The 15,209-nt window shown below is 32.4% G+C and overlaps 1 protein-coding gene across 3 annotated transcripts in view; it reads left to right on the top strand.

Moving 5' to 3' along the window:
- The window catches only part of LOC115890583 (AF4/FMR2 family member 4-like), a 298,633-nt gene that overhangs the window by 266,334 nt on the left and 17,090 nt on the right, over nt 1-15,209 (top strand). For all 3 annotated transcript variants that reach the window (XM_030910855.1, XM_030910854.1, XM_030910856.1), the window contains exons 10-12: nt 4,405-4,609; nt 6,253-6,620; nt 12,276-12,758. In XM_030910855.1, coding sequence (XP_030766715.1) covers nt 4,405-4,609; nt 6,253-6,620; nt 12,276-12,758 — 1,056 coding nt within the window. The remainder of the gene's footprint in view (nt 1-4,404; nt 4,610-6,252; nt 6,621-12,275; nt 12,759-15,209) is intronic.

Below are 15,209 nucleotides of genomic sequence, written 5' to 3'. Positions count from 1 at the left end.
TGAGTTTTATCAGAGAAGTATATGATTAAAATGTAAGGTTTTTGACATATTTAACATTTTCTAGAAATAAAGAACAATTTTTTAAATTACAATAAAAGCTACCTAAATTGGAATTTACCCGGTATAGCCTAATATGTAGTTAAATTAACTATTGCACTTTAAATCAAATTAAAACTTGATCCAAAAAGTTATACAGGTGAGACAAAATTAATATTGAACATTGGTCACCATTAAAAGCATGTTACTCTCTTAATTTTAAATAGAACACCCAGTATATTATTCCGATATTCAATGGAGAATTCATGTCTCTTCAAAATACTATTAAGGTTTCTATATATTTTCATTTACATGATTTGATCTGAGTAGATCTTTATTATTTGATAAAATCTAGTGTGTCTGGCGTTACTTCAACATAGCTGTCTAATTGGTCCAACTTTAACAACTAGTTATCATTTTGTGTCAGTTAAAACAAAAAAAATTCTCAGAAATTTGCAAAAAATGCGAACTTATCCTACATCTACATAAGATAGAATAATAAATGCTCCTGATTTTATCTAGTCTGTTTTTTTTACGGGGATATGTTAAAGACAGTATTTACTAAACTCGACCAAGTAGTGTCGACAACATGAAACAAATTATTGTAGCTGCTTTTCGAGGTAAAACTACACATATGCCTTTTAAAATGAAAAGATCCTTTTGAAAAGACAATCATTTTATGCAGTTAATAGGAAAAGAAGCATTTTGAGCATTTGATTTCATCTAGCTAATTTTTCTCGCATAATTATAGGTTTATATCCAGTTTTAATTCTGTAATAATTAAAATATGTTTTAGACGTGTATCTTTTTATTACCCCTAAGTATTTTACTCTACAATCTTTAATTTTTGTTAAATTAACAAAAGGTATATCACACAGCCACCTAGTTTTTTTCAAATAATAAAGATTTACTAAGGCAAAATCGTAAAAATTAAAATATCTGGGAAAATCTTTGTCTGAGGGGTAGGCAACCTTAATAATATTTTGAAGATATATAAATTCCCCATTGAACACCGGAAAAATATACTGGGTATTCCATTTGAAATAAAGGAGTAACTTGCTTTTGAAACTGACTAATGTTCAATATTAATTTTGTCTCACCCTGTATGGCCCCGGGTCAAATTTCAATTTGGTTTAACATACAATGGTTACTCTAATTAAATATTAGGCTATACAAGGTCAACTAAAATTTAGGTAGCTGTTTCGAAATCGAAATTTAAAATTTACTCTTTATTTTCACAAAATGTGAAATATGTCAAAATCCTTAGATTTTAGGTATATGCTTCTTTAATAAAACTCACCTTTATTTTTTTCCTAGAATCCGAAAATCAATTAGGGTGTTTTCCATTAGAAAAAACACAACGGATGTGTAATTTTTTTGGGGGACACCCTGTATAATTCTATATATTTTATATTTTTATAAAATGCCTTCAGTTAACCTACATTTAATTTGATATTGTTGTTGCATTTAATTAAATTCTTTTTTTAAATATCTACTGTATTTACTAAATCGTAAATACAACAAAAGTAAACAGATTAATTACCAAAATTTTAATATATCTTGAATATCATAATATTCTTAAAACGGATCGGTAAAGCAAAAGCAATTCTATTCATTGCCTACGAAACTTTTTCAGCCTCGCAAGAAACAGTATAGAATGCCGGGTGACAACGATATCATTTACAGTGTTAGCATTTTGTTTTGTCCCACTTTTAACAGTATTTTTTAGAGATGAGCAAAACTGCGATTCTCCAATCGCAATTGAAACTGCGATTACGATTTTTAAATCACTGCTACTGTAACCTGCCATTGCGATTTTAATATTTAAATATTGTACTAGGTATACACGGTGTCCCAGAAATAAGTTCAAGTATTTTAACTCGTAGTTAATAGTTCAACCCCAGAAAAACGCCTATGAGGTTTTTTCGCGAAGAAAATTATTTGAAGATCTGTTGTATCAACTGTATTATCCAAGTCGAGTTGGAAGGCTTCATAACATCCAAGTGGGCAGCTTCCAATTTGACTTGGTTAAAACAGTTAATACAATACAAGCAGCGTACAAGTGAGACGCTCGCAGCATTATTATTATAAGTACAGTTACATGGCAGCATCCAAGTGTACTTCGTCCAAGTACACCTATGTCGACCCGCCTTAAACCGCAAGTTTTATTGGATTATTTGCTTTAATATAAAGTGAGTTTTATATGAACTGATGAATTATATACAGGGTGTCCCAATATTCCGTGGACATAAAACTACTAAATAATTTGGAATCAAAATAAGTTTATTGGACATAATTTACTTCTATACAAAAGTACATCGTTTATTCGCTAGAGGGCAACTTCAAAAAAATAACACATTTTTTCAGATATTTTAAGAACCGTTGTTCCGATTTTTGTATTGCTAAGTGCTTTAACATTTGACTTTCAGAAAAATTACGGGAAGGGTGAAAACGACCCCCATCTTTACATATATTTTAGTATAAATATTTTCCAACTTTACCGACGACAGATTTTCTTTTAGTAAAATGGTCCCCCCTAGTATTTACTACATTTTTTGTCTCTTGTAAAGAAAACGCCACATCGCATACTTTTTGACAAAAAAAAATTGGAGAATTTATTTTTCCAAAGCAGACCTGCAAAATATACAGGGAGTTCGAATATTTCATGGACATAGAACAACTACGTATTTTTTTAATCAAAAATGAGTCAATTGAAAATAATTTTCCTTTATAGAAAAATGCCTCATTTGTCTCTTAGAGGGTATCAATCAAAAACAAACACGAACGTTAATTAATTTAAAATTTATTATTTTTTTAAGCTTTCTAATGAAGCTTATTGTCAGATATAATTTAAGATACTAACATAAAATTCCATATTTTCACCAACTAGATTATTAGAACATAAGAGATTTTATGCGCCTCCATAACTTGATGTGGCAAAAATAATTTTTTTGGAATTCAGCTTCATAAGTTTTTTTTTCTCAAAAAGGAGGCGCGGCAGCGTTTTTTTAAGAACCAAAAAATGTAGTAAATACTAAAAGAATTGTTTTACAAAAAAATCAGTTGTCGGTCGAGTTGGAAAATGTTTATACTAAAATTTATTTAGGAGTGGGGGTAGTTTCGTAACCACCGTAATAACAAGGCTGGACAGCTGTGACGTAAAAATCTCGTGACGTCACCAACTGGAGGCGTAACTCTATTTAGCAGCGTTGATAATCACCCGATAAAAGTTCAAATTGTGGATTTTTTTTCACTCAGTAGATATATTTCGAAGTTTTAAAATGCGATGAAAATAATAAATTTATAACTTTTATCTGTGTTCAATATTAAAGTTATTAACTTAGCTGGGAGTACAATATTTGTGTTCGACATTTATATGCAGGCGAAAAGAAACTTAGGATTCAGTCATTAATGTCCTTAAAATCTAGTTGTTTTAGTTCTATAAAAATCGATACTTTTTATGATTTTATGATGACAATACCTTGTCTAAAGAAATACCAAAATACCACGCGATACAAGTACCATCGAATCAGATTGGTTTAACATCTACATGACTATTTCTGAACAAGATATCGAAAGTGTGAAAGAAGAAAGGTCTGTTATTGTTTATTTAGGAGGATATTGCTGTTATATTATCTTAAAGGAAATTAAATGCGATACATGCAAGAATAATTTAACATTTTCAGACAACACTGATATTGAACAAAATACACTTATAAAAAACCTTACTAAAGGCAGTCTTGGGTTTCCAAAAGGTGAAATAACTAATATAGTTTGATTTGAATATATACTTTTTAACAAAGTTTTGGAAAGCCATGAGGAGTTTCTCAAAATTCACAATAAAAAAATATTTTTATCAAAAATATCTTTGCATTACATTAAAAATAATAACACCATTATTAAAGTTTCCGCAATGTACTATTTATAATGCTAAGTTATTGTAAAAATTGTCATAAATTCTATTAGAAATACACGTCTGAAAAACTACTGTTGTAAAAAAAATGATAGACTTTTGTCAAAGTCAAATTTCATTCTCAAAAATGATTCTCATTCAAAAAAAAATCTCATATAAATTGGAATTACGGTTCTTAAAATATCTGAAAAAATATGTTTATTTTTTTTAAGTTTTATGTCTGCTAATGGATAGAGGTAAATTGTGTCCAATGAACATATTTTTATTTCAAAAATACGTAGTAGTTCTGTCTACGGAATATTGGAACATCCTGTATATGGTTTTCATGACCTAACACAACAAATATTTTTTTTTATACACTAATGCAGTTACATTCGTTACATCATTACTAGAGACTAAACATTGATTGTTCTCTCATTTAAAATTGTTATTAATATGTTTATTATTTGTTGTAGAATGCTGTCGCCCATTCACCAAACGCCAGCACCGCACCAGTCTCGGCATTCCGAGCGGGTGCCCTCGTTCTCCAGCGGCGACCAGCAAGTTCCGCCACAGCCGCGAACGCCGCCCTCCAGCAGCAGCGACTCGGGCTCAGACTCGGCCGAGTCGGACAGCGAATCGAGCAGCGAGGACTCGGCAGAGGAGCGAGTGACGTCGCAGGTACACCATTATGTTTATTCCTTGTATACAGCCTATTGCGTACCAACATGCCAATTGGTGGTGTTGATGCACTAGCGAACTATTATCTCGAAAATGTTAATACTAATAATACTTCTCCAGGGTGGTCCGAAGTGTATTCCGGAAACTTCGGTAGTATATTCTGCAGATAAAAATAAGTAAAAAACCTGGTATAAATGTATGTGCTAAAATGCCTAGTTTCGGAGATACATTTTTTTCAAATAATTTCTGAATTAACGTAAATATTTGGATGAAAATTGACGTCTGGGAGTTTTTTGGCATGACAAATTTAATTTTGATGTCAATATGACTCCTATTCGTAGAGGGCGCCCTCTAATATCTGTTTTAACTATTTTGAAGAGTAATAACTTTTTGTCTGTACCTATATAAAACTACTGAGTGAAAAAATATACATTTCCGTAATTTCTTACGTAAAAAATGTCTCTTGGTAAAAATCTCTACGAGCAACTGTTCTCAAAATATTTAGAGTGGAAACACATGACATGTGTGGTCACTACATGTCATTATTGACAAAAAATGAACAAATTGAGTAGATAGTTATTTGACTGAAACGATTAATTTGGGAACTTTTTATTTTTTTTTTAATTAATCATAAATTTTTCTTTGAAAAAATAATGAGAAAATAGTTGTTGAACTTTTGGCACAAAAACATTTGAAATTTATGATTTCAGTCTAATAACTATTTAGTCAACGTGTTTAGTGTTTAATACATGTCAACGATGAGAGGTATTGATAATTTCGATTCCAAATATCTCGAGAACCATTACTCCTAGCGATTTTTACCGAGACCTTTTTTACGTAAAAAATGCCGTAAATGTATATTTTTTTACTCAGTAGTTTTATAAAGGTACGGACAAAATGTTATTACAGTAAACGCCACGAATGTTTGGGAGTGATTCATCGCTTGATGAAGTTAGAATCGACACGCGCGCTATCATTTTTACATTAAAAACGTAAATTTTTACCGCAGACGTAGGTTTTTAAAGGCCCGCTCTAATCATCTGCCTGCGCTCCTCCTATTTATTCTAAAATGTTAGCGTGATTGACAAAGACGATACTATATCGCGTTTCTTTAATGGATTCGTTTTTGGGCGTCAGTCCATTGGTGTGCTTGCAGTGCGACCAATGGGGCATTCCAGTTTATATTTATAACCAAATATATGTTTTAACAAGACATTGACAGTTTGCTGGAATCCTTTTTTAAGTAATTTGTTACTAATAAATATTTTTGTAATATTCATCAATAATAATAAATTTAAAATTTCATGCTCAAAAACATAAACAACAGATTATATATTGATTATTATATAACCTGAAACACCACGGCACTGGAATTAAATTTTATGTGACCTTGAACAGATTAGTTCACATGGTAGCGACCGATGAATCAATCCCAAACATTCGTGGCGTTTACTATACCTACTCTTCAAACCATTTAAAAAATATGTAGGTGGCGCCCTCTACAAGTAAGAATCATATTGACGTCAAAATCAAATTTCTACGAACTTTTTTACTTATTTTTGTGTTAATATGCTGCTGAAGTTTCCGGAATACACTTGGGACCACCCTGTATATTATATTTTATTTATTCATTATTTTTGCAGTCGCAGGCAGGTCCAGCCTCTTCGACAGTCCAACCACCTCCGCCGCCGCGTCCTGAGCCGCCCGGCCCCGCCCCTCAGTCGCCCCATGGCAACGACGAGCAGGAGAACCGCACCACGCGCTGGAACCTGGCCAGTTTCGTCAATAGCCAGAACGAGACCGCCTCGCCCACCAAAACCGGTGCGGTCCAGAGGGTCAGCCCGGACTCGCGAAAGCGGCCCGCGGATTGCGGTAGCGATTCGGATGAACGCAGCAGCGACTCTGCGCAACTGGACAGGACAGTGGCGGAGGCGCAGCAGCTGGTCGCGCTTGTCAAGGGACCCATTACCAGTCTGTCAGACAGCGACGATCAACGCACCGAGCAAATTAGGTGAGCTGAAGCTTGAAGTTTATCTAGAATTTTCGAATCTTTTAAGCCCCGTCTAGACTTGTAGATTGTATGGGACCCTTTCCCCCTGGAAGTTAATCAACGCCACCTTATTAAAAATTTCGAAAATTTAGACTAGAGAAATAAAAAAAATATTCCTTGTAAAACATCTTTTAGGACAGAAGTTTGAATTTCTAGTTTTATACTGATTCTTGTCAGACGATAAAAAGGTACGCTATTAATAGTTTATAAGCCATAAGATGTTAAAAGTTAGTAGTAACTCTAAACTTTCTTAAGTGTCTTATAGGATATGACGTGGACGTTGCCGACTAGATGTTTTACTGGCATGGTAAAGTTTTAAAATTAAATCCAGACATTTTAATGTACTGCTTTCTGTAAACGACATTTTAATCTAATAACGAAGATAAGTTTCAATATTTAAAACAAATAGGTTGACTAGGTTTGTTACTTTTATCATATAAAATGATTTTGTATTAATATTACCATTAATATAACCACGATGATACTAATTTATGTAGTACTATTTTTTCCCGCGACTATCGTTCTGTTTTGGACAATTCACACAATATCTTTATAAATTATAGCCTATGTGTTATTAAAATATATTATTGTAAAGTTTCATTAAAATTCATTCAGTAGTTTTTACGTGAAAGAGTAAGAAACATCCATACATACAAACTTTCGCGTTTATAATATTAGTAAGGGTTATTACAAGTAATTACAATTACCTATTTGGATCAAAATAAGTCAAACATATTAACTAAGATATTTCTAAGTCAGTTTTTCGAAAAATAGGAGATACAGGCTGGAATTCAATTTCAATTAGAAAATAATCATACCTTTAATGATTGAATATTTAATGATAGAACTCCTCATCGTTGATTGTAATCAGAAAAGATATATTAGAAATATGGAATAATAAGATTATAGAGTTGTGGAGTCATTTATATACAGTGTGGTCCGAACTGTATTCCGGAAACTTCGGCAGCATTTTCTACATATCAAAATAAGTAAAAAAGTTCGTATAAATGTATGTCCTAAAATGCTTAGTTTCGGAGCATGGTACAAAGAATACAAGGTATGATCGATAGCGGCTCCAATTTCGTTCAGTTCTCGCATACCACCTGTGACGTCACTAGGAAAATAATGAATAAATAAAAAATAAAGAAAGTTGACAAGAGATCTGCATTTTTGAGGTTATGCTTAAGAATTGTTTATTTTTAAGACTTTTTAGTTCGTTTAATTTAATAATTACTAAAACCAGCAGTTCCAAAAATACATTTAAAAATAATAATTATCTATTAACATGGATTTGGACGATAATAGGTAAAAATACTAAATTTATTTCTATATTCGGTATAAAATTGTTTATTAGGTTTTTAGTTTGCGATGTTTATGGTAAATAATTTTCATTTTTATTGCCTCTGAATTGACATGAGGACAGAGATGAGGATATCTATGGAAAAGTAACCACAAGAGGAATTGTTACATCATTTAAAAAATGTTCGGAAGTTTATTGTTTCCCATCGAAAAGTAGAAAATGCCAATGCAGATGAACGTATTGTAATTGTGATAGAAGTAATTCCAAGGGTGAAGTTTATTATAATTAGTGGAAGTAATACCAAGGGTGAAGTTTATTATAATTAGTGACCTGTGCTTCTTTTTATATGTAGATGTTTCTGGTTTTGAGAATAAATCGGTTGAACGACACCCAAAATTTAAAGGAAGTATTTGCATACCCAGAATATGCCCATCAAAGGGTTATATAGCTCAAATTTCCTTTAATGGTAGGCAATTATTCAATGCAAATTAACTTTTAAGTGACTGAAATATTAAATAGTTTACAATATGGTATATCACTAAAAATATATTACTTTTTAGGTACAATTAGGGCCCGATACATTTCAAAAGTAGAATATTATTTTATATTAAATGAGGTATTGTACTAACAATCAATTTATATTAATAACGGAGATTAAAAAATAACAGAATAAATAGTTCTTTTTTTTATACTACAAAAATAAACTATAGAATACAACAGTATTTAAAAAAATAAATAAAAAGTGATGTTCCGGCCGAGATTCGAACTCCGGTCTCTCGCTTCCTAGCCCGACTCCTTATGCACTGCTCCACAGTAACTTGCTTAGCGATAATTCAATGACGGTATATAAACAAAAAAACAGGTTTATAACAATATCTTGACGATTTGAACTGGCGCGCGGAGCGTGCTGACCAATAACGCCTGTTATCACCTGTGACGTAGCGACCAACCTGCGCAATATCATACCTTGTATTCTTTGTACCATGGTTTCGGAGACCCAGGATGTAGAAGTTTCATTTTTATTTCGATTTTTTCCAAATAATTTCTGAAGAAACGTCAATATTTGGATGAAAATTGGTATCTGGGAGCTTTGTGACACGAGAAATTTGATTTTGATGTCAAAATTACTCCTATTTGTAGGGGGCGCCACCTACATGTGTTTTAACTGTTTTGAAGAGTAATAACTTTTCGACCGTACCTGTATAAAACCACTGACTAAAAAAATATACATTTCCATGACTTTTTCCATAAAAAATATTTCTTGATAAAAATCGCTACGAGCAACCGTTCTCAAGATATTTAGAATGGAAATAGTCAATACATGTCATTATTGATAAATAATAAGCACACTTTGAATATAGTTATTTGACTGAAATAATAAATTTTTATTTTTTTAAATTAATCATAAGTTTTTCTGCCAAAAAATGATGATTAAACAGTTTCTTTTGAACTTTTGACACAAAAAGATTTCAAATTTATGATTTCAGTCTAATAATTATTTGGTCAACATGTTTAATTTATGTCAATGATGACAGGCATTGATAATTTCGATTCCAAATATCTCGAGAACCATTACTCGTAGCGATTTTTACCAAGAGACCTTTTTTATGTAAAAAAAGTCGTAAATGTACATTTTTTTACTCAGTAGTTTTATACAGGTACCGACGAAAAGTTATTACTCTTCAAAACAGTTAAAACACATGTAGGCGGAGCCACCTAAAAATGGGAATCATATTGACATCAAAATCAAATTTCTCATGTCAAAAAACACCCATCCACCAATTTTCATCCAAATATTGACGTTACTTTAGAAATTATTTGGAAAAAATCGCAATAAAAATTAAACTTCTACATTCTACACCCTGTATCTCCAAAACTAAGTATTTTAGGACATACATTTATACGAACTTTTTTACTTATTTTATCTGCAGAATATGCTGCCGACGTTTCCGGAATACAGTTCGGACCACCCTGTATATGTTTACGTACCAAAACACATACATGTTCTTGTTTATCCAATAAAAGTGACCACAAGAAAAATATATTTTGAACCACGTGTTTGAATATGTAGGTCATACACGTGTCATCTATTTACTAATTTATTTGGAAGTCTAGAGTATAGGGACATATCTGTTGAAACTAACGTTTAACTTTCAGACATTTCTGGAAATTATTTATCAGCCGATTTTATGCAGAGGGTTAGGCTTAAATTGAATAATTGAAGACACAGCAAAATAGCAAATTATGTAACATAATACCGTGTGATCGAAAAAAAAACCGGCGTAAGAGATGGCTGGGGTATGACAATGGACGATAATTTTGTTGAGGTCAATCTCAAGACGTCATTTACTAAAAATTGACATAAAACTTGTCAAAAATTAACACGAATTAAAAAGAATTGAAATAAAAAAATTAAAAAAGAATAATACGTTTCCCGGCACAAATATATTTTTAAAAAAATATGGTTTTCTCGAATTTTAAACTACACCATTTAAAAATAACGATAACGAATAAAGTCCTTTTAAAAATCATTTTTACTCAATATAAAAATTAAATACAACCTTCTTAGGGTCAACTGGCAGCATTAAAAAATAAAGGGTACCTACGAGCGAAGTAAATGACATCTGTTCCTTGACCTCGCCAAAGTTATCATCGTATGTCATTCCCCAGCCGTCTTTGACATATTTCTTTTGTTATTTAGTTTATAGTTGTATCTCGAGTAACAACACAAAAGGAGTTGATTTTCTATGTCACTAAATTTATTATACGTAGGGAAGCAATCTTCAAAATTAAATTAATTAATATAAATTTTATACAAAGTGGTCCAAAATGATTGACAGAGATATATCATGTGATATGATATTTATATAAATATCATGATATTTTCGATCCCTGCCTTGGATACAAAATAAGGTATTTATTATAAAGGTTAAATATGTTTACAAGCTTTGTTTTTTGAGATATTTAAATATGCATGCTATCATAAAAAAAATTGCCAACACCCTGTACATTGCTTTACAGAATTAATTCTAGTGCTGACTTTTAAGCCAGAGAAATAAACTTTTCTGAAAAAATTGGATTGCTTCGTTTAATTTTAATGTATACAGCGGTATCAAAAATTGCTGTTCTATTTTAAATATTTATTTTACATAAAAACTTCGTTATTTCAAATTCAATACCCTGTATTTTTAAAAGTGAATCGAAGCAGATTCAAATGCTCTTTCAAACTATATTAGCGTTTCCTATACTTATCTAGCTCAGATTTTGAATAAAGAGCAATTTTTCAATAAAACGGCAACCACGAGGGCTGATTCCCTTGAGCATAAGCCCTTGGGACCAAGAAGTAATTTTACTCACAAAATGAAATTATTAGTAACATATCCATTCGTTCCGCCAGCAGATACAGTTTTATTTTTCCTGGTAAAATAATGAATATTTACTTATTAAACTATGAATCTAAATAATAATGTCCATAAACTAATGTCGATTTTGAAAATAGTTACTAACTCTCACTAGAAAATTGCCATGGCGACACCAGCCACCTTGATTGGCATTTTATTGAAAAATCGCTTTTTATTCAAAATCTGAGCTAGACAGATATAGAAAACCCTATTATAGTTTGAAAGGGCATTTAAATCAGTTTCGATTTATTTTCAAAAATACGGGGTGTTGCATTTGAAATAACATTTTTTTTTGTAAAATAAATATTTAATATATGTAGATCAGCAATTTTTGGTACTCCTGTATAAATTTAAGGAAGCAATAAAATTTTTCAGTAAAGTTTATTTGTCTATCCTTAAACTCAGCACAAGAATTAATTCTGAAAAGTAATGTACAGGGTGTTGATAATCTATTCTATTGTAGCATGCATATTTAAATATCTTTAAATATCTCAAAACTCAAAGATTTTAAACATATTTAACCCTTATAATAAATACCTTTTTGGGGGCACAAGAATCCAAAAATGAAATAAAATACCGGGTGTTCCATAAGAAAAAATATAGCTTTGGTATGGATCTTAGTCCTGAAACACCCTGTATATTTCAAAATAATTTAAATTGTGCACATTGCCTCTCCACATATACCCATAAAATATTTTCTTTCTGCATTTTCCGTTTTCGTATAATCGACCGAGTCGAATGAGGTGCGCCACCCGCCACCCTGTATATAATAAATTTCAATTTAGAACTAATGCTCATTCTGTAGATCAAAGAGACCAAGGCAAACTTACTGTTCCACATCACAGAACATCATTATTAGAAGAACTTAATAATCATTATTATTATTAAACCGATTTTTTTTATTCTTTTTTTTAGACAAAGGCATAAAAGGCAACGGCCCTACGTCCGACCCCCGTCATCCCGATCTCGTCTCAGCGAAAGCGAAGACAGCGACTCCGATCGTCCTCAGGAACGGAGTTGTCCCGCCAAGGTCGCCCCCAAACCAGTCGTACGTCCCAGTCCTCGCACCAAGTCGGTCGGCTCCCAGAGCGATTCGGACAGTGATATTCCATTTGCTACCAGTGCCAAATCGGGGTCCAGCCTGACCCCCAAAACGTTGCCTTTGCCGACCAGAGTCGATCTCGTCGAGTCGGATTCTGATGTCCGAACGCCCATACAATCGACCAGCGGCTCCAAGAGTACGCCCAGTGGGGAATCGTCGCTTTCGGCGCCCAAGCCTAAGGGGCGCGGAAGACCGAGGAAGATTAAAACGGAAGGCGGGGAGGGGGATTCGGTGAGGAAGCGGGGGCGGCCGCCTCGAGTTAGCAGGGATGGAGAGGTGAAGAAAACCGGAAGAAGGTGAGTTAAAATATTTTTAATAAAAAAAATTCACTTGTTTAAAAACTTAATAATAAATCGAAAAATTGGCGCCGGGAGGCACGTTTAACCGCCCATACTAAAATATGTTAATATCTCGAAAACTGCGACTGACTGATTTTGATGTTATTACAAATTTTGTTGCAAATATTATTCCTAATCTTAATTTGAAAACCGCGTTTCGCTAGCTACTGTAATTTTGGAGTTACGATTTTTTAAAATTTTTAACCCCTTCCCATACCCCCTTACCAACCCACCACCCCCACCGAAAACTAATAGCCAGATTCTCGGGTGCCATAGTATTTTTGTACCAAATTTGGTTAAGATCGGTTCAGCGGTTTTTGAGTTATCGTGTTACAGACGGACAGACGGACGGACAGACAGACAGACACCATGAAACTATTTTGTATTTAGGTCATTTATGACCCAAGTAACTCATTTTGAGTGAAATTAAAAAAAACTTTTTTTTTGCCTACTATACCTATTGGTTTGGTCGGCTAAAAATAACTGTAAAACAGCCTCTACACTATGCGGAGAACTCTTCGAAACAGATCAAGGTCGCATTTCGTCGCCCAACTTTGTCGCATTTCGATTTATTTCCAGTTGCCTCGACCTACTTTCGATTCTTAAAAGCGCCTGAAAACCACTCGTGAGGAGGGCGTGGGGGATTTTTTTTGGCGTTTCCTGTTGCCTCGTGGCGGTATCTGTACCCGAGGCAAAGGATTTTTTCATAAATCTCAGTGAAATAAGTAAACCTAGACGTTTCTAAAATAGCTGTTGTTACGATGATATTTCGTTAATTACATCTCATTTATGTTGATATATATTCCACAAAATTAATATTTGAACACGCGTTTATAATATGTAGAGTAGATATTTACGATCACAAAACTTGTCCTGAAACGTGTAGAGGGCGTTAAAATATGAATATTAAGACCAATTTTTGGTCAAAAGTTAAATCTGCAGGAATATAATTACAGTATGTTTATTATTTAATTTTATTATAATGAATTAGTATATAAAATTGTATATGTTATGTTTGTTTATGCGGCCATAATTAATTAACCATAATAATTCATGTTTACTTATTTTTCTGAAGCCACACAACGTTTGACCTTGATTGCTTCGTGGTATTTGACAAAATAGTACGATAAATATATGAGTATACGTGATTAGTTGTTTGTTTTTTATTCTTAATCTGGGTTAACAATAAAAAACAAAAAAGAAATCACCGCGCGCCTCGATCAATTTCAGGAAATGTGGGAACTAATTTTTATAACACGGGCCTATATTTGAGTTTAGTTCTGAAAGTATTTCCAGAAATGTTTCGTGACATGTTTCACGAAATATTTCTAAAAATATTTCGTAAATTATTTCGGGGATGGTGTAGAGGCTGTTTAAAAGTTATAAAGTTTTCCTATAAAGCTATAAAAATAATTTCTATAACAAATATACCTTCCCCAATTTATCTTCTAGTTCTTTTCAAATTTCTACTATTTGAAGACTACACGGGAAAAACCAGATATGTCACATTTTCATAAAAATTAAAATAAAAAATGTCTATACATATGTGGTGGATTCATCTCTGGAAATTAAGATAGCGACACAACTTTATAAGCAAATGTTTCCGTTATCGAGGCACCATCAAAGAAAGCCATAATACGTTTAGTCCCAGAGTCCCGGAAATAGCCCCCCTTGCTTTTTTGCCGTACAAGGGAATAAACAGAGTAGTCGACGCGTAATTATTTTTTTTTCTCTGATCCAGTTAAAATCGACAAAGCTGGTTTTTCTCGTGTAGTCTTCATTTGACATTTTGTTCTGCAGTAAGTGCTTTGCACATTCAACATTAGATGGCACTAATTTTATGCTCGACTGAACTCAGTCATGACTATTTCTTACATAATTATTCATAAAAAATGTTTTTTCCAAATATGCTAATGAGCCACCCTCGTTTCATTAAAAAAAATAAGTTATGATTAAAAATACGATTTGGGCTATAATACGACCAGAAAATGTCACGCAAAACATTAGAAGATCAAATCTATTTTTTTAAATGATTAAAAATAATAATTAATGCTTCTTGATTAAAAATTAGTGGTTTTAACACGGTCATGGCATTCTATATTGTAATTTAAAATACTATTTTTTTTAAGCGAAAATGTCAAAAGTTGACATTTCCTTTGTCATTCTATTCAGAATGTGATTTTTTATCGCATAAACTAAAAATATATCGAAGGTACCATTTAAAAATCCAAATTTTTAGTAATTTCCGGTGAAACAGGAACTAACTGAAACTAATTGAATACGTCAATTAATCTTGATAAACCAAATCTCCTCTTTTTATCTGATAAAAATAAAAAAGATTCACTTTTGAAAAACACCCGGTATAGTGAGAAAAATAACGATTTGACAATTGACAAACCAGGATTGACA

The sequence above is a fragment of the Sitophilus oryzae genome, unplaced genomic scaffold (genome assembly GCF_002938485.1).
Source record: "Sitophilus oryzae breed Bouriz unplaced genomic scaffold, Soryzae_2.0 scaffold_888_pilon_pilon, whole genome shotgun sequence".
NCBI classification, from domain to species: Eukaryota; Metazoa; Arthropoda; class Insecta; order Coleoptera; family Curculionidae; genus Sitophilus; species Sitophilus oryzae.
This window is presented reverse-complemented; position numbering and strand designations above follow the sequence as displayed.